The 21090-nt window shown below is 37.9% G+C and overlaps 1 protein-coding gene across 2 annotated transcripts; it reads left to right on the top strand.

Moving 5' to 3' along the window:
• Window positions 1-9285: 9285 nt before the first annotated feature.
• Window positions 9286-11011, top strand: LOC102968985 (olfactory receptor 1030). Of its 2 annotated transcripts, XM_015540518.1 has the most exons (2): window positions 9304-10200; window positions 10991-11011. In XM_015540518.1, the coding sequence occupies exons 1-2, from the start codon at window positions 9304-9306 to the stop codon at window positions 11009-11011; spliced, it is 918 nt and encodes a 305-aa protein (XP_015396004.1). The 2 variants fall into 2 exon arrangements, with proteins under 2 accessions (XP_007088846.1, XP_015396004.1); XM_007088784.1 differs by lacking the exon at window positions 10991-11011 and having other exon boundaries at window positions 9286-10242.
• Window positions 11012-21090: the final 10079 nt, after the last annotated feature.

Genomic DNA, 21090 nt, shown 5'->3' with positions numbered 1-21090 from the left:
ATGACCATATAATTTTAACCTTTTATTCTATTAATGGATGCATGTATTTTTTTTCACAAACAACTGATCCCTGTGGAGACAGTGAACTATAAGAGGTAATGGGTACAAATGTGTCCATTTTAAGTACAATTTGGGTGTTTTGACAAATGTGTATCCATAGGACTGTCACCACTATTGATTGACATATACGGGATTTCATCACTTCCCAAATTTCCTTTTTATCCCTTTTATGACAATTACTTCCCTGCATACCCCGCCTTTGCTAATCACAGATATGCCTTTTTCTTGCTATATTCATATAAATGGAATCAAACCATATATAGTCTTTTGTGTGTACATTCTCCGAGTTGCCAAAATATTTTGGAAAATCATCCAGTTGACGTATAGATCCATAATTTGATATATTTTCTGTTACTGAGTAGCTTTACGTTTTAAAAATGTACCACTATTTATACATCTATGTGTTATCAGAACTTGGGTTGTTTCATTAAGTGTCGGACTGTCTTCAGTATCAGGCTTAATGAAAGTGTAATGTCCAGGGCAAAAGAAAATTCTTCTACCAACCTGTTATAAACTCACACAGAAAGATGTGATTACAATTAAAAATCATGACTTTTACCTTGAAAGACCTCTTTTTTATTTCTTCCTCCCTTGATCTAGTCACCATGGATATAAAGTCATCACATATAGGTTATCTTGCTAGACTTTTTTGGAGGTAGAAGTGAACATTTTCTGTATTACGTTCCTATTCTACTTTGTAACTGACATTTGTGTGCCTTTCACACTATATTCAATCATAAGGCCAACAAATGAAATCAGGTTGTGAAGTTAGGATGATGGGTTAGAAGATAATAAGTTTAGATGTCTTCTAAAACCTTAGAGCATTTGCCCTTTAATGGATGAAGCTGCTATTCAGGTCTCATCATTTGCTTCCATACTAGAATGCAAGCCATGTGAATTCAAATTATATTGATCTTTAGAAGAATTTCATGATCTTGCAAGTAGTGCAAAGTGTGTCAATTTGAAAACACCATGTCAACTAAAAGATATTTGTGGGTGAAATCCTACTCTATTTTTTTTCAATAAAGTCACTCAATATGTATTTATGACTAGCATGTTCTAGTCACTGTGCGGAGTGTTGTGTATATAGTGAATTAAAATTTTAGTTTCTCATTCTCTTGGAATTAATAGTCTGGAAGGGAAGACGAATCTTAAGGAAACAGTATTCATTGTACAGATAGATCAAACAATTCTAAAATTAGTATGGAACCACAAAGGACCTGAAACTGCCAAGACAGTCCTGAAAAACAAAAACAAAAACAAAAACAACAAATCAAAACTGGAGGCATCATGATCCTGGATTTCAAGCTATATCGTAAAGTTGTAGTCATCAAGACAATATGGTACTGGCAGAAAAACAGACACATAGATCAATGGAACAGAAAAGAGAACCCCGAAATAGACTCATAACTACATGGTCAACTCATCTTTGACAAAGCAGGAAAGAATAGCCAGTGGAAAAAAGACAGTCTCTTCAACAAATGGTGTTGGGAAAACTGGACGGTGACATGTAGAAGAATGAAACTGGACCACTTTCTTACACCATACACAAAAATAAATTCGAAATGGATGAAAGACCTAAATGGGAGCCAGGAAACCATCAAAATCCTAGGGAAAACAGGCAGCAACCTCTTTGACACTGGTCAGAGCAACTTCTTTCTAGATGCATCACAGAATGCAATGGAAACAGAAGCAAACATGAACTATTGGGACTTCATCAACATAAAAAGCTTCTGCGCAGTGAAGGAAACAACTGACAAAACTAAAAAGCAGCCTGCAAAATGGGAGGAGATATTTGCAAAAGACATATTTGATAAAGGGTTGTGGTACAATGCCTCCTTAAGGAATGTGGTAAAAATCTCAAGACAAGGGAAGGCAACCTGGCTATGTATAGGTACATGGCATTCTTCATGACTCTGTAACACAGACTGCCCATTCAGACCGTATGATACCATATACGGGAGACAAAGGAGCAAAAATTGTACAAAAGGCAACCCCTCACTGTGCTCGGAGCTCAGCCTTTTGGGTCTTAGCCCACTAAGCTCATGCCAGCACGAATAAAAAAGCTGCTTCCTGGAAAGAAAAGCCTCTGTGTCCCGACTCTTTATATGTAACTGGCCGCTACAGGATTATTATCCAGAATCTATAAAAACATAATCAAATTTAACACCCAAAAAACAAATAACCCAGTTAAGAAATGAACTTAACATCTTGAATGAACTCTACACAACTCGTTATGCTATCCTGCCCACATGATTTTACTCACTGGGTGTTATAATTTAATCACTTAATTCTGGATATGAAAGTCCTTTCAGCAAACATTCATTCAATAGCAATTGTATGGATAAAACACAATTTAGAACAGGAAAAATCATAAAAACATCAAAGACCATGAATTGAATCATTATTTTATGATGTTATTCATTGTTCTGTTTATCTGATGAGAATAAATTGTCGTCCATAATGCAAAAATTCCATGAGAATAAACTCCTAACCACTGAAAGGAATCAGCTCAAAATTATTACAAACTGATTCAGTCACAAGGGGGAAATCCCAAGACTCTAATTAGTATAAGTCTGCCTAAGTTACTATTTCCTGGGAATTTTCTCTTTTAGTAATATTGTCATTGTTTTTTCAGTATATGTTGAAAAATATCTTAGGAATAGGAGCTTCAAATTACAATTTGGGTATAAATCACTCCCGGCACCCCATCATTTGGACCACTCGTGTCTCCGAAAGAATCTTTCCTGGGATCAGGTAAGAGTGACAATTCTGACTTCTACACTTGAAGTTTCTCTTCCTGTTTTATTTTTGGATCTTCACCATAAGAGTTAGTGGCCACGAAAGGAGCTTTCAATGTTAGCTTAATTTCTTGGCCAGCTACAATGAGTTTGTATGTATTTTTATTTAGATTGGTCACTAGAAAATATCAAACTCTCGTGGGAATTAATGAGTTTACACTAATCAATTTACTTTGAAAATAACATTCTCTTCATCCATTCAATAGTTTAACACATATTGAATAACCATATGAGAGGGAGCACCTGATATTCTCATAATTTTTAAAATAATAATATCTGTTGGGTCATCTAGGTGGCCCAGTTGGTTGAGCACCTGACTCTTGGTTTCGGCTCAGGTCATGACCTCATGGTTGGTGGATTTGAGCCCAGGTCTGGTTCTGTGCTGATGGTGCTGAGCCTGCTTGGGATCCTCTGTCTCCCTTTCTCTCTGCCCCTCCATGCTCTCTCTCTCTCTCTCTCTTCCTCAAAAATAAATACACATTTAAAAAAAAGAATAGTATCTGTTGGAAGAACAGTTCCCCCTCCAAAAAAATCAAATAATTGAAAAGAGAAAAAATTCAAGAAAGAATTATTATATTCATTCTGGCAAAAATAAAACTCTCATAGAACTCAATAAATCTCTTTTTCAATTATTTGGGAGAGAAATGTTTGGGGTAAATTTAATTAAACTGAGACACATGGCTAATAATGGGTATAGGATTTGTAACTACATAAATCCTGAATCAGAATGTTATAAATGATGGACATTTTAGAAATTATGTAGCCAAAGTATGATATTGAATAGATGAGGACTCAAGTTCACAGAAAGAAAGTCGCTATATCAAGGTTAAATGACTGCTTCCTAAATTAAAAAAAATAAAAAATTTAGTGTTTATATGTTTATTTATTTATTTATTTAAAAAATTTCATTTATTTTTGAGAGAGATCGAGAGACAGAGTGTGAACAGAGGAGGGGCAGAGAGGGAGACACACAATAGGATCCAGGCTCTGAGCTGTCAGCACACAGCTCAATGAGGGGCTCAAACTCACTAGCTGTGAGATCATGACCTGAGCTGAAGTTGGACACTTCACAGACTGAGCCACCCAGGTGCCCCAAAGATCGCTTTCTAAACGAAGATTCAAAAGGGGTTTTATGATACCATTGGCTGGTACAAAGCCATAATGTGTAACAAGATCTATAACAGGTTCATTCATTGTAACCAGGTAATGCACCCTGCTCTTAAATCTGTGAGACGATGGAATGGAAAACTAAGACAGGGGAAGACACTGGAGTTTATTTGGCAGAGTAGACAAGGAAGGTGCTCCTTCTGGGAAATTAATATTCACACGAGATGCATGGCTCCACCAACTACATGACCTATTATTTACTTGTTTTGCCATTTCCTACCTTAAAGTACCATTCTTTTTCTAGCTATTCTTGCAGGCTTATCTACGTCTTTAAGAACAGTTGAGTTTGCATGCTTATTGGATTACCGACTCTAAACTTCAATAACCCTTCCTCCTATTTTGTGTGTCCCTATCCTTCGCTTCAATATCTCCGAGTCTCCCACTCAATCCATCTTACAGGAGTATGAAATGGCAACCTTATGCATATGGAATAGTTAGCAAAAATGAAAGCAGGTCAGTGTTATCCTGTTACCTTGAACATGTGCCTTTAAACTGGACCCTGAAGAGGGCAAACTATTCCCCAAATGAACACTTCAGCCACCAGGGTGTGAGATATCAATGACACTTTTGGAAGTGAGCTACACACTTTGACTGACTGATTTTCAGTGGGAAAGTAAAATCTTGGAACTCCAAATTTTCGCCAAATATTTACCACGTGTACCAGTTTCCCATATGTGACACCTATTTTTTGCTCAATAATCCCTACTAAATTACAAAGTAATGTTTTGTTTTCTTGCGTTGTTACATAATAGGAAACAAATGTATATGCATATCAATATCCTTGTGAGTCAAGTTCATTTGCATGAAAAATCTATGTAGTCTCTGTTATCTTGTTTATCTATGATCATTCCAATCCGGAGAAAAGCAATTTGACATTATTGAACCAGTGAAACCTTATGCTGAGAATTTTATTTTTCTTATGTTTCTTGAAATAAGGGACATAGATAAAAAAACACAACTCATTGCTTCTTTCACTGACTTATTATTACCCAGAAATTTCAAATTGGACACCAAAGCCAGAGGGAAATCTTTAGGAAGATATCCGGTTCCCCACCTCACTGAAATTTAATTATCTTTCTGTGTGGCATTTCTCATACGGAGAGAAAAATGTGCATGACTATTATAAAACTAGTTCAGCAATCTCTCCAATAATTCAGTATGAATTACTTGGCATTCTATATTGATATAGAAGCTAGAAAATAAGAATAACGGAGGATAAATTTTGCTATTCCTTGAATAAATATCAAATAAGTGAGCAATCTTTCCAACTACAAGGAGTGCTGGGTACAGTAATTTAAATACGGAGCTTTCAAGAGCAGTTCCCACAGCCATTAAACATGAGCCCAGAAGCGCAAGAAAACTCTACAAGCTTTTGCTTATAGAAATAAAAATAATATATTAAGTATTCCAAAATTATTCAGCTACTTATTTCCATGGAATAAAAGGCTTTACTTCTAATGCAGCATGTTTGGTTTGGAATTATCATAGAGAGCTACCAAAAATATTTAACATTTACCAACAATATTTGTCATATGCCCATTTCAGATCTCAAATATCTTTTTTTTTAAAGATATTGGGAATCATATTTCCAAACACTTTTGGCCTTTAAAATTTGAATCAGGCAAGAAACTCAAATTAGATGGTTTTGTTTTATTTTATTTTTAAACATTTTTATGTTTATTTATCTTTGAGAGAAAGAGAGACAGAGTGTGGGCAGGTGAGGGGCAGAGAGAGATGGAGACAAAGAATCTGAAGCAGGCTTCAGGCTCTGAGCTGTCAGCACAGAGCCTGACACAGGGCTTGAACTCACAAATAGCGAGATCATGACCTGAGCTGAAGTCAGATGCTTAACTGCCTGAGCCACCCACATGCCCCTCAATTACATTGGTTTTAGAAACAGGGTCATGGATTGCAAGATAGGTCTGTAAAAAGACAGAGGAGAAGCAACTAGGGAAGCATGATTTTAAAAAGAATATGTAATAATTTCAACACAGATAAGTTAAAGTATGTGCAAATTATATGAGAATATTTACAATATGTGGAACCTATGTTATATCCACATACATGGTAATTTAGCACATACCTTAACTCAAATAGACACTTAATAAGCAACCATAATTATTTGCTTGATATGATACGATGTGCAAACAGGGGCTAGTGTTTAGGGTCCAGCTGTACAGATCATGTGCTTGGGAGCAGAAAAGACTTGTGTCCACCTCTGATTGGTAAACAGAGGTCTGATGTCATATCGCTTTCTATTTCCCTAGGAGTTCTTTGCTATTTTCTGCTTGCTTCCATTCCTTCCCATTCACAGGGGTCCTCTTCCAAGCTCTATATTTCCCCCAAACAATTTTTTTTTGAGAGCATGTATCAGTGATAAATTCAAAAGTGCTTTAGTATACTACCAGTGGCACTACTGAAAGAAGGTGATTTTCCAAGTAGCGCAGGATAGATCTTACGTTCCTGTGTTTGGTTTTGCTATTGAGATGCAAGGGTTCTAGCAATCTCTGGTGCTCGTGTGGAATTAGGGTTTCTAAGTCTAAGGAGAGTAGAGATGCCTCAGGCTCTTTGAACGACTGAGCTTAGGAAAAGCTGCATATTCTTGCCCACCTTATATAGCTTCACAATACATGCGGGCATATAGAAGGCTCTGAGACTTCCTGCAGCAGAGAAACCCATTTTCCCTTCTCTTTTTCAAAACACAGCATTCTTTGGGGTGCCTGGGTGGCTCAGTCAGTTAAGCATCCGACTTTAGCTCAAGTTATGATCTCGCGGTTCATGAGTTCGAGCCCTGCATCAGACTCTGTGCTGACAGCTCAGAGCCTGGAGCCTGCTTCGGATTCTGTTTCTCCCTCCCTCTCTGCTCCTCCCCACCTTGTATTCTCTCTCTCTCTCTCTCTCTATCTCAAAAATAAATAAACATTTAAAAAAAACTCAGCAGTTTTCAAATTTAGTTTTACCATAGACCTATTTTGTTGCCTGATATCCGGTTGATCTGGTGCATACAGTTTTGAAAGTACTAATCTAAGAACTCTGATGACAGCATGTTGAAGGTTTATGTGTGCCCCATTTCCCCCCCCCTTTCCTAATTGTACTCGCTCTGTATTAGTTGCAGGTTCTTCTAGAGGTAAAATAAAACAGAACAGCATCATTGCTTTATAAAACTGATGTGGCTGTGTGCATGGAAAGAAGAACTATAATCAAAATGTAGTCTCTTCTTAAATCTTAGAGCATGCTTGCTGAACCTATTTAAAGGAGATAGTAGGAAACAGGCAAATTAAATTCCTATTTCTCTTTTATATTTTTATTGCTTTTATTAGTTGTCAAATGTAATATGATGAGCAACCAGGTGCTAGTATTTAGGGCATAGTTGTCCAAATCTAAAGATGAGATGAATGTCTTAATGCCATTGAAATGGGAGATTTACATGTACCGTTAAGGTGAATATTCTCCAAATAGACTCACCTTTTCTGGCAAGTGAGGAAAAAACACTTTTGCTATTTACACATATCCTGATTCTCAAATTATTGTAGTTTGCTCTCAAAGACCAAAGTTGTAGAATTAATCCATAGAAAATTTATCCCTGCGTCTACGTGGATTATCTTTGATTTCTCTCGAAAGCCTCCTGTCTCTGTGTGTACTGTTCACACTGTCTGAAAGTCCTCCCTGCCCTCCTCTTTCTAGAAAATTCTTAGTTATCCTGTAAGTCCCAGTTAAAGGGTACCATTCTTTGAGGCTATCCTGTCTTTCTGGACACAATTAATTAGTAACTTTGCTCAAATCTTTATTATTGAACTTATCACATATAATCTTAATTTTCTCTTCCTATGCCCCTTTTACTATGAAGATACCAACCAGCTCTCTCAAGACAAGCACTATTACCAGTCACCTTTGTCTCCCTAGGAAAGTGACTCACAGACATGCAGTGTCCAATGCTGTTTGTACTCAAAGATTATCTTATTATAATGACTAAATCATACAACATTCTGGAAACATCACTGAGTCGAAGTAGCTGACTTTTGAGGGTACTTGGTTCAATACCCGGGAACAGCTTACGTACAGCAAATATAGCTGGTGACATTGCCTTTTCAGTGAATTAGGCATACAGACTTCTTTTTCTATGCTCTGGTTAAAGACAGGCTTAACAATGAAATTATTTGCCAACACTGTGTATGGTAGGTTTCACATTAAATAATGAATCCTCATACCCGTTTACATTTGGAAGCTCTTAAGATCTTGGAACATAGGGCTTACGTTATTGTGTAGTAAAAATTCCACTGGCCTGAGTGGCTGCTGGCTTTTTAACCTGGGAGTCACTCTCTACTTCATTTCTGTTCATCCTTATACTTAGCCCACTTCACTCATCCTTATTATCTAACTGGCTCTAAGAGGTATTTGAGTTCTGATCCCTTATCTTATTCAGTCTATCACGTACAATAACACGACAACATTGAGAATCCATGATGAAAATATATTCTCCCGACTCCCGGAAAAAGTTTCTCATTTTATTCTTTCATTATAATTGATATTATCTGAATTGATAATTTTATCCACAAGCACAATCCACTTTTTGACCACTTCTTTTTTTCCCCCAACCTATGTCTCCCTTTCTCTAGTCATACAAATGCTTCTGAATGAAAATTCCTTCATTAGTGATTGATGCAGGGCTTTGTTATTTTCACATTTGGGGTCATTATCTTTGGCCTATTCACATATGAATACCATAATTTCCTGTACTTTATTGATATCACAGTGAAACAGGATCTCTTTCCTTTAAATCACTGTAATTTGGGGTTTTCACCTACAACCCATAGGGAGTGTAATTCTCAAAAGTTGAACTTCTACATATGCATGCACTGTTGACTTGCAGAAGTGTTTCCAAACACATGTCACCATTGCATCTGGAACCATTCCCAGGCTCCATGGTGAAGCCTATGATTTTATAGAGAACGGTAAGTGACTGTTGGTGGTTCAGTCCATTTTTCGGCAGACTTTGGGTCATAAGGCCCCCATTCTGAAGCAAGCTGGTGTCGCATGAGCCATTCTCTTGGGGACCATCTGCACATTACACACCTAGCTTCTAGGGGCCACCACCTTCTTGAAAGTCTCAGCTCCTGCAATCTCAGATGCTGATCATAGTCCTGCGTGAGAGTGATTGAGAGTGTGAGATGGAGGAGAAGGGGAGAAAGAGAGAGAAGAAATATATGATGGACTTCTCATTCACTTCTTACTTTATTTTAATTCATCTACGTGAACAATGCTGGCAGCTAAGAAAATGGTCAGAGGGAATTCCACCTTAGTGACCGAATTTGTTCTCCTGGGATTAACAGATCGTCCAGAGCTTCAGCCCATCCTCTTTGTGCTTTTCCTGGTGATCTACTTAATCACCGTGGGGGGGAACCTTGGGATGTTGGTATTGATCAGGATAGATTCACGCCTCCACACCCCCATGTACTTCTTTCTTGCCAGTTTGTCCGGCTTGGATTTGTGTTATTCCACGAATGTGACTCCCAAGATGTTGGCGAACCTCTTATCAGAGAAGAAAACCATTTCCTATGCTGCTTGTTTAACCCAGTGTTATTTTTTCATTGCCATGGTGATTACTGAGTTATACATGCTAGCTGTAATGGCTTATGACAGGTACATGGCCATCTGTAACCCTTTGCTTTACAGCAGCAAGATGTCCAGAGGGGTCTGTATTCGCCTGATTGCTGGTCCCTATGTCTACGGCTTCCTTAGTGGCCTGATGGAAACCATGTGGACGTACCGCTTGACCTTCTGTGACTCCAATATTATTAATCACTTCTACTGCGCTGACCCCCCCCTCATCCAGCTGTCCTGCTCTGACACTTTCATTAAAGAGACGTCCATGTTTGTGGTAGCAGGATTTAACCTCTCCAACTCCCTCCTCATAATTGTCATCTCTTACATCTTCATTCTCACTGCCATCCTGAGGATGCATTCTGCTGAAGGCAGGCACAAAGCTTTTTCCACGTGTGGTTCCCATCTGGTGGCAGTGACTGTATTTTACGGGACACTCTTCTGCATGTATGTTAGACCTCCCACGGACAAGTCAGTGGAGCAGTCTAAAATTATTGCCGTTTTCTACACTTTTGTAAGCCCTATGTTGAACCCCATCATTTATAGCCTGAGGAACAAGAATGTGAAGCAAGCCTTTTGGAAATTGACGAGAAGAAATGTACTTTTGAAATAAAGTTACAATGTATCCTTCTTTATAAATTATAGAGGGGCGCCTGGGTGGCTCAGTCGGTTAAGCGTCCGACTTCGGCTCAGGTCATGATCTCATGGTCTGTGAGTTCGAGCCCTGCGTCGGGCTCTGTGCTGACCACTCAGAGCCTGGAGCCTGTTTCAGATTCTGTGTCTCCCTCTCTCTCTGACCCTCCCCCGTTCATTCTGTCTCTCTCTGTCTCAAAAAAAAATTATAGAAAAGATGTACTTATGAGAACTGGATCCAACTTTAACTGCATTTACAGTAAAGTCAACTTTTAATCTACAATGAAAATCTGCAATCTAATGACAAAGCATGAAAGACAGAGGTACAGGAGATTTCCAGTTGTATAGGAGATGTGTGAGTGTGCATTGAGTGTGTAAAGGGTTGGAGGTTAGGTATGTAGGTAGGGTGGATAATTTCTCTTATATACGTTTACACTTTTACATTTGTAGCATCATATGTTCCTTTCACACTGTAAAAATTATTCCCTCTTACAGTAAAACATTCAATTTCTACAGAAGAGTACAAAATAAAAGATTTTCCTCCCTTTTCCCCCCCACCATGATCTTCCGTTGTCTCTTTTCAAAGTTATCACTATTACTGGTTTCTTACGTTTTTGGAAAATTTCTCTATATCTGCAAACCAATGTGTGGCTATATATGTACATACATAGTTGACTATCATGAGCTAACTTTTAGTCGTTTTTAATACTATACTAATTGCTGTGCAGGGGTTTAATTCCATTATCTAAAGGAATGTGATCAGAACTGCTGATTGAGACTTGCTGTCACCTCTCGGACAGAAAAGTCATGATAACAGCTCCAGGACCATGCCTGATGTCCATTTATTCCTCCCCACTCTCAGTAAGACACTTTCCTCCTTCTGCCATAACAGTATACAAAATCTTCCAATTAACTTCTAGATATTAACTCCTGAAGTAGGCAATGAATACCTTTTACAGAAATACATAGCTTGCCTCAGAAGAAATTGTAACTTCGGTAAAGTTTATCAGTGATATCCCAGCCTGCTGGGATCTGGGGTTTTCGTACCTTCCTTCATTTTTGTCTATTAATCGATTTTTTTCAGGATGGGACAGATATTTTTCATTTGTATCATAGCTCAAATTTTATCCACAATTGTATTTTACCACAGTTAGTTATTATATACCTAACTTTATTATTAAATCTGCCAACCTGTTTGTCAATATTTTAATGCTAAAGAATGCAAAAGACAAGCTGATTTTTAAAGAGGTTAAGCTTTCAGGTGACTTTGCAGCTACAAAGCATAAGCAGAGCTGAGGAATGTTTACTGAGTACGTATAATAAGCCAAGTACCGCTCCAATACGAAGCAAGAACCCCCAAGGAGCTCTAGGATTGCATGGTTTTGTAGAATTCTGTAAAGAGAAAAATCAATGCAATTTGTTAAGTGCTACATAGTATAAGAAAACGGGGAGTGCTAATGCAGCAGAGAAAAAAAAGAATGTACTGTGAGTAAATCGAAGTTGGTCTTATGTAATTGCAGAAGATGGGGACTTGTTCATTCTTTGTGCACCTGCTCCAGCATACTTATAGCTCCTAGTACAATGTTATGTCAGAGCAGGCAGGATCTGAACAAAATCGGCATTAGAAAATATTCGTGATCACATATGTACATGTTACTTTCAATGAAAAAGGAAAAGCCACGGAACCGTAATCAGTCACTCCCTCAATGGACATGTTTTTCTCAGTCGTATTTCAAAGCTGCTTTTCTACCTGAGAGCTTATTTCTCCTCAATATTTTCTACAAAGTAACATTTTCATATTTACTAATTCTGTATTATCCCATTTAATTGTTTCAAATTTTCTATTACTAGATGTTCTTTAAGTATCTTTATCTTGAAATTCAAATTGTGGATGCTGGTAAAACACACTTCTAAACAAATCGCTACTTTTGTAAATTTTAACATCTAGTTAATAGTGTGTTGGATTCTACTTAAACAGATACCTAGAGCGCTATTGTTGTTTAAGCAGACACACATATGCAATTATTTAAAACCAGCTCCTTTATTCCAATTTTCCGATTTCAGGGTCCTTGTCTCTATTTTTATAGCCTAGGTTGGCACTAAATGAAGATGCAATGGCTCCTAAATTCTCACTCTACATCTTTGCAAGTTAATTCTGAACTTTCTTTTAATTTATTGAACAGATTTAAGCAACACAGTGATGGAGGAACCTATGTGAAAATAGAGAATATTTACCACACTTCCTTAAGGAACAATAATTACAGGGTATTTTACACTTTGCTTCCTACCTATCTAAGAGATCACGAATCCAACTGGTACTGTGTTAAAGGAAGTCTGATCCATGTGTACTTAAAAAAAATAAACAAATGGTCCCGGGAAAGATATTGCTTTAAGTCTAACATTTTTCTTCACATATCATATATTTCCTGACATCTGAAGAAAGTTTAGATTTTCACACTCACACATACACACACACGAGGGAGAGAAGGAAATAACAATGCTCACCAAAGTTCAAGTACTGTTTTAATGTATGTTGTTTCACTTAATCTGCCCACTAATATTATGATTACAGAATTGCTATTCCCATGTTATTTATTTTTAAATTTCTAAGTGTTTATTTAGTTTTGAGAGAGAGAGAGACAGAGGGAGAGAAAGAGAGATGGAGTGTGAGTCGGGGAGGGGTAGAGAGAGAGGGAGACACAATCCAAAACAGGCTCCGAGCTTTCAGCACAGAGCCCGATGCGGAACCTTGAGATCATTACCTGAGTCAAAGTCGGACTTTTAACCGACTGAGCCACCCAGGCGCTGTTATCCCCATTTTAAAGATGAGTAGAGACCCACAGATTAATTGCTTACCGAAAATCACATAGCTGAGAAGCCCAAATGTGTCTGGCTTCCACATTTATCATTTCCTTTTCCTTCTATGACATACATTTTTTAAAAAAATTAAGTAATCTCTACACCCAATGTGGGCTTGAAATTACAACCCTGAGATCAAGAGTTGCATGCTCTACCGGTAAACTGAGCCAGCCTGGAACACTCCCACCCCTGCTTTTTTCTCAATACTTTTTTTTTTTGAGAAGAGAGAGAGAGAGAGAGAGAGAGAGAGGTTGCTTAGACAGGAGTTGGGAGGAAGGCAGAGGGAGAGAAAGAATCTTAAGCATGCTCCACACCCAGCATGGGGAACTATTCAGGGCTCAATCTCATGACCCTGGGATCATGACCTGAGCAGAACTCCAGTTGGATGCTGTCTTTTCTCACTACAGGTTTTTGAAGGGGAAAGTCATGTAAGAAGCAAAACTATCATTTTCTGTATCCCCAAAATATTGTTGATCAGGTAATTGACAGCTGAATGCACACTGAATAATATAATCTACTATGAAAAGATATCCTATTTTATAAGGTATAGACAAATTCAATCTGTTCAATAAAGTGAGCTTTGTAGACAGACCCTGTTTCCATCGTTTATCAGCTAAATTAATAGTTAAGAACATAAACTTTGGAATCAGACTTAGTGAGCGAGTTACTTAGCCTCTCTGCCTCATTTTCTCATCTGTAAGATAAATACATATAGTATTTTCTCATAAAGAACCTCCGTAAAAAATGGATTAATATATTTGTTGTACACTTGAAACTAAGGTAACATTGTATGTCAACTATACTCAGATAAAAACATTTTAAAAATACCTATAAAGTACTTAGTACAATGCATCATACATAATATTCACTCAATAAAAGTGAACTGATTTTTATTATTATTTTTTTAAATTTTTTTTAACGTTTATTTATTTTTGGGACAGAGAGAGACAGAGCATGAACGGGGGAGGGGCAGAGAGAGAGGGAGACACAAAATCCGAAGCAGGCTCCAGGCTCTGAGCCATCAGCCCAGAGCCGACGCGGGGCTGAAACTCACGGACCGCGAGGTCATGGCCTGAGCTGAAGTCGGACGCTTAACCGACTGAGCCACTCAGGAGCCCCTGATTTTTATTATTAACTATAAAGTTACTTTACCTATTCGAGACTTTATTTCCTCTCATAGCTTTCTGTATTTTTCTGTTATTACATTTATCATTCTTCATATATACTACCCTTATAGTTTTGGTTAATTAATTAATGTCTGTGTTCTCCATAATCTTGTAAATGCCACAAAGTCAGATATAAAATTTGAAAGCAGTTATTTTTCTAATGCTTAGCCTGGTACATAGTCTATGCTCCCTTAAGAGCCAAATAGGTAATAAACAGATGATAGATAGATAGATATTAGCGAATGTTTACAAATTGGAAATTACAACATTAGTTGTATAAGGTGATGGGAATTGGAACACATATGAGACGCACTGATGGAATCTTAATTGTGTATAATTTACTCACGCATAATTGGTCTATTTTTATTTTCTTAAACAGAATTTCTTTTGAAATGTTCAGGGTAAATCAGACAAAAAGGAACAAATTTAGCTTCCTGAGGTTGACCAGTTGTCCAGTGTTGCCAACTGTTCTTTGCCAACTGTTCTTTGTCTTGTCTACAGTTATTTGTATCTCTTTCTTGTGGAAAACTTGAGCCTAACTCTGTGGATCACCTGCTCATACCATTTTTCACCGATCTGCCAATGCCACACATTTTGGTTAATTTTTTTTATTGAAAAAGTCTTGTCGTTGATCAATTTATTTGAACAGTGCCACCTTGGTCACATGATCACCTTGGTGTTAACTCAATGTTTTGTCCCTGATGCTGTCTGTGACAATCCCACCCATATGACCCGACCATTTGCTTTTCATGTAGTTACGATATTGGGTCCAAAGTGTTCTACTGTTACATGGCGGCCATTGCCTGTATATTAGATTTCATACAGAGTTGTGTCACATCAGACTTGTTTTCTCAAGAGCTGGCCACATGGAACATTATCATCACATCCTGCCACTCTGTAGCTACTGTAACAGTAAAAATTAGATTTTACCATAAACCATATGGAGACTCCAGAACATGCTTAGGAGTATATGGGAGTGTCAAGTTTTCACTTTTACCAACAAATTTTCAATCTTTCCAGTCATTGTCAACCACATAAACCTCTCTGTTTTTGAATCTAATCCTACAAATGTAGCTGGGTAATGACACCTCCTCGAAAAAATGAGTAGCAAAATTAAAACAGTGTCTCTCTTATATGTTATGACTCTTCTTTTGAACCACCAAATAAGAAAGAGCAAGAGAAAGAATATATTTGAAAATATGATGGAATTACTACATAAATCTGTTATTCATAGCTTGAAAAATCACCAGATGAATAATTTGAAAGACTTATATTGATTATGTTATTATGTAATGTAAAAGCCGTGTTTTCTTTAAAAAATTAAGAAAAAACATGCTTTTTTTTTTTGGTTTGCCTTTCTTGAGAGAAAGTGGTTCCTTATATGAATAACATAATTGGGGCGCCTGGGTGGCTCAGTCAGTTAAGCGTCCGACTTCAGCTCAGGTCATGATCTCACAGTTTGTGGGTTCAAGTCCTACATCAGGCTTTATGCTGACAGCTCAGAGCCTGGTGCCTGCTTCAGATTCTGTGTCTCCCTCTCTCTCTGCCCCTCCCCTGCTCTCACTCTGTGTCCTTGTCCCCTGTCTCTTTCTCTCTCTCTCTCTCTCTCTCTCTCTCTCTCAAAATAAACATTAAAAATTTTTAAATACATACATACATACAGAATAAAAATTTTGTAGAGTAAGTGTCCCAATAATGTCCAACCAAGAGTCAAGAATGGTAGCTAGGTAAGTGACTTACTCCAAATCTTTGGCTTTGAAGACTGATTCCTCTCTTTATAAGTCTTATCTGCCTCACAGCCTACAAGTATGTGTCCAGTGGCAATTTCATTGTTGAATTAATTTTCATGAATGTTAAGGAACACTTAAGAAATAATGTGATGCTCTGATGAATGAGCTTAAGAACTCAGAACGCATGTAAAAGTATCCACTGAATTGGGGATTGTAATACATTTAAAATCTTTGTTTGTTCTGATGATCTTGAGTTGGGAGATCTATTATAATAAAATGATTTTTTTTTCCTAGAAGACTTGCTCTATTTAATGACCTTAATGACAGCCAGTTTCACAGAAGCAAGACTATGTTGAGGACAAGTTGTCTCTTGCTTAACTGACAGAGATATCTTTGTATGTTTGTGGCCACATGTTCATTCAACGGATTTTTAGAAAAGCTATTGTCTTTTCTAAGGCTCAGTTCCTTCAACTGTAAAATGGGTTTAATAATATTAACTCAAGGGACACCTGGGTGGCTCAGTTGGTTGAGCATCTGACTTTGGGCTCAAGTCATGATCTCACGGTTTGTGAGTTCGAGCCCCATGTGGGGCTCTATGCTGACAGCTTAGAGCCTGCTTCAGATTCTGTGTCTCTCCCTCTCTCTGCCCCTCCCCTGCTTGCACTCTGTCTCTCTCTCAAAAATAAATAAACATGAAAAAAAATTTTTTAAATAATATTAACCTGAGATTTTTAAGTGAGTTTTTGACAAAATCTTATATGAAAAAAGGAGTTCAGTATGTCAAATTTAATGAAGGTTAGGTACTTTATTAATCAAATATATTAAAAACCCTTAACCACTAAGAAATTCAACAGCTGTACAAAGTACACCATGGCTTAGAAAAATAAGGAGTTGGAAACACTGTCAATCATGTGGATAATGTAGGGGTCTCCAATTGCTTTCATTTCTTCTTGGCCTTTTCTAAACACAAAACAATAGAAAACAAGTAAAATAAAGGACTAAAATACTCCCCTTTTTAAAAAAAAGTTTTTATTTTTTTTTAACATTTATTTATTTTTGAGAGAGCACAAGCAGGGGTGGGACAGAGAGAGAGGGACACATAGACTCCGAAGGAGCTCCAAGCTCTGAGCTGTCAGCAAAAAGGCAAACGCGGGGCTTGAACCCATGAACCGTGAGACCATGACCTGAGCTGAAGTCGGACACTTAACCGACTTAACCACCCAGTCACTCGTAAAATACTATTCCTTTTTATCAAGTCAATGTATGATCACTGCAATAATACTATATGGTAGAATTTGCTTGTGTCACATTGGTGGACTAGTGAAATAGAAATTCTTTAAGGGGGTGCGTGGGTGGCTCAGTTGGTAAAGTGTCCGACTTCGGCTCAGGTCATGATCTCGCGGTTTGTGAGTTCGAGTCCTGCATCAGGCTCTGTGCTGACAGCTCAGAGCCTGGAGCTTGCCTCAGATTCTGTGGCTTCCCCTCTCTCAGCCCCTCCCATGCTCATGCTCTGTCTGTCTATGTCTCTCAATAATAAATAAATGTTTTTTTTTTTAAAAGAAAGAAATTCTTTAGAATGCAGCTCTTTCTGCTGAGTGATGGAGGCAGTGAGGGGGATGGGCCCAGCAAGGCATGGCAAGCAGTCAGTAAGACCATTACTGACAGAGATGAAGAAGACACAAGAGAGAAGTTTAAGCCATCCCTAATTCCCATGTTAACAGTCCTTGAGCTGTGTCTTCAGGAAATTTTTAATTGATGGAATTGATTGCTTCATCTTGATTTAATACCATAGGGAAAAATAATCACCCTTATAAACACAAGCAACAGTTTCCTTCACTGATTTTTGAAGGCGCATTGGTTTTCCTACTTCCTTATAGGTAGGGCTGTCTATTTTGTGTGTTAGGAATGAACCAAGGTGTTACTATATATATGTGGAATCCAATTTCTTATTTGGTAGGAATCGATGTGTGGTTGGAAATGGGTACATGGCTACCTAGACAAAAATCAGAGCCAGTCATATGACCAACACCAATGCTCATAATCTGGGTATTTTTTATTCTTCTAAATATTAAACAAAGGGAAGGTAGATGCTAAGGATTTCTTGTGATAGTCTTATATGCCTCACACATGGTCAGATATTTACATACACTGTAAGTTTTAAACTCGCCAGAGAAAAATCCTGCAGCAACATTTTAAATGTGAGAAAACTGAGGCTTATGAAGGTCAAGATAGCTGTAATCACCGAGCTAATGGGCCAGCACAGTTGTACTTTTTCATATCGAATCTGCCAGTTGCAAAACCTGTGAGATGAACATAAGTATTAAGGATACTGGAAACATTTTAGCGCAAAATAATTTTTAAAGGTTTGCAAAGCATAAATATACCTTAGGTTATTTTTAAGGAAGGCAGAAGGAAAGAAAAGGGCATGAGCACATAGAAGGGTGCAACATGATGTTTCAGTGCTCTCTAGTAGGAGATAAGAAAAAGATCTTGAGACACCCCATCCATCTACTAAATAACCATTTTTGGACAGATGATGGTTCCTATTATACAGAAAGCTTTTTAGTTTTTCAAAACATCTTAGTTTGTTCACTAGGCGACAGTTGGTCTAGAGCTGAGCTAGAGGATAAGAGCCAGCAAAAGGTGAACTGCTCAGGATAATATGGAGTTCTTGAGGTCATTCCAGGAAAGAAGAGATAAAGCTGAGAAATACTAGTGGGTAAGAAAACAAAAACAAAAAACACAAACAAACAAACAAACAAAAACAGAGATAGGTTATGAAGCTGGGGATTAAGTGCTACAAAATAGCCCCTGGAAAAATCCTCTGTGGTTAGGGTAGAGGAGGAGAATTTAAAGAATAAATATGACTAATGGTTAAATTTTATTTTTAAACCATTTTTGTATTATCTTTCCCCTGCATTACAGAGAGTTGCAGTGTGTGTGTGTGTGTGTGTGTGTGTGAACATAGAATGGATAGAAAAAGGTTTACAGCATGTTGAAAAGGTCTCAAGAGGATTACGCTGCGATTATTTAAACACTGTCATCACAATTTTTAAGTCAAAACTTTGCCTTTGGGCATAATCTCCGAGGAGTCAATTAAATTCTAACTAATAATTATCACTGCAGAGTTTTATCTGACATAGATAAAACTTTCTTCTTTTCAAGAGGAACCTTGTTGACTGAATGGGAAATAAAATCCAAGATTACATATATCTTTGTCTGGGGATCTATATTTCTCTTCTAGTTATAGCTTAATCACTAGATTTTTTTTTTAAGGTGGAAGGGAGAATTTTTTTAATGAATTAGGATCAAACTAGCAATGATTGAGATTCCATCTCCTGAGGGGTTTGTGTTTGTCACAGATTAAAAAAAAATTAGTGTTTATTTAATTTTGAGAGAGAGAGAGAACGAGCGAGCATGAGTGGGGGAGGGACAGAGAGAGAGGGAGACACAGAATCAGAAGCAGGCTCCAGGCTCTGAGCTGCCAGCACAGAGCCTGAGTGGGGCTCAAACCCACACACTGTGAGATCATGACCTGGGCCGAAGTCGGCCGCTTAACTGACTGAGCCACCCAGGTGCCCCATGTGTTTGTTGCAGATTTTAACTGTTTGGCCCACCAAGAGTATTGATTCTAGATTGCCTGTATCTTGAAAACCTATAGGAAAGAAGCCATGGTAAAGGCAAATCTGAAGATCAGGATGAGTTCTACAGAGACTTACAGTCATCCTGGAAGTTTAGATTAGTTGGATAATGATTTCCCTTCCCGCAAGGGCGAAACCAAACAATAGTTAAGTTAGAAGTTTACTTCTCTTTCATATAAAGTTCTGAGCTGATATGTCGATTCAGCTCCGTCAACGATTTAGCCGTTGTGACTTACTCACTTTTCTGCCAGCTCATCCATAGGATCCAAGGTAGCTCTGCACTGTGTCCACAGGAGCTGCCAGCGGGAGGCAGAAAGGAGGGAGGGAAGGGCTAGCTTATGGTGTAAGGGGATGGCGAACAATTGCACACTTCTCTTTCATCACATTCTCTTGCCTACGATCTGCTCTTTGACCATAGAAAATGTAGTCTGAGAATAAACAACGAGAAGGGAAGTTTTGCGGTTGTTTTGCTTGTTTTGTCTTAGCACGGTTGCATAAAGATCAACTATGGCTCCTAGGAGTAACTGACATGGGTGTGGGGCGGGTACTGCTGCCGTCCAGGCTTTGTCAAATCCGTCTGTGGCTGGGGGGTCTCGTTTTGCTCTCCCGTTTTGCTCTCCCGTCTGTTTTCTCAAATGTAGAGGAACATACCGGACCAAGTCATTCTCTGGTCCAGTTCAGATCTGATGGACTGAAAAATTAGCCTCTCCAAACCTATCGGATTGCCTGTAAAAATGCTAAAAGACTTTTTGAAAGCTTGCCTGCCTGCTATGTCAGTAACCACACGTGGTAAAACATTTTATCATCACTCAGCTTTTCAAAGGTTTCTCTTTTCTTCCATCTTTCCCTCCAACTAGAATCTAGTCATTCTAAAATGGGAAGTGTCGATTTCTTCTACCTTACAAAGAATGAATGAAGATGCATATTTAAATTTAGCCCTTAGTTCTCTTTTACAAAGAACCTAAGGAGTTGAGGCGGCATCGTCAGGAAAAATAATTGGTATCAGGAAAAGAACTGCTCCTACGAAGTTCTCAACCACTAATTATATTATTGGGTATATTCATTTAGATAAGTGGTAGATGCTTGTTTATTGGCATTGGTTAGCAAAATCTGGGATGAAAAAAATTGATGTGAAGTGAAGTAAAATATTGAAAACAGATAAAGTAGAAATGCAGATGGGTAAGAAATGTCTTGACAGAAACCAAAAAGGTAAATGGACAAAGAGAAATAAGAGGGATATTTACCAAAGAAAAAGACTTAAAGCCTGCTAGTGACTGGGACCTCGAGATTTAAGTGTGTTTGCTAACATTTAATTGGATACTGTTTCAATTAAACCACTATTTCTAGTGTCTCCTGGGGCCAAAAGTCATAGAAAGGGAGAGAAAAAGCAGGTAAAAAAATCCAAAATGTCATTCTAAGAAAATATTATTAT

The sequence above is a fragment of the Panthera tigris genome, chromosome D1 (genome assembly GCF_018350195.1).
Source record: "Panthera tigris isolate Pti1 chromosome D1, P.tigris_Pti1_mat1.1, whole genome shotgun sequence".
NCBI classification, from domain to species: domain Eukaryota; kingdom Metazoa; phylum Chordata; class Mammalia; order Carnivora; family Felidae; genus Panthera; species Panthera tigris.
The sequence above is the reverse complement of the archived record's forward strand: the minus strand, read 5'-3'. Positions and strand labels throughout refer to the sequence as shown.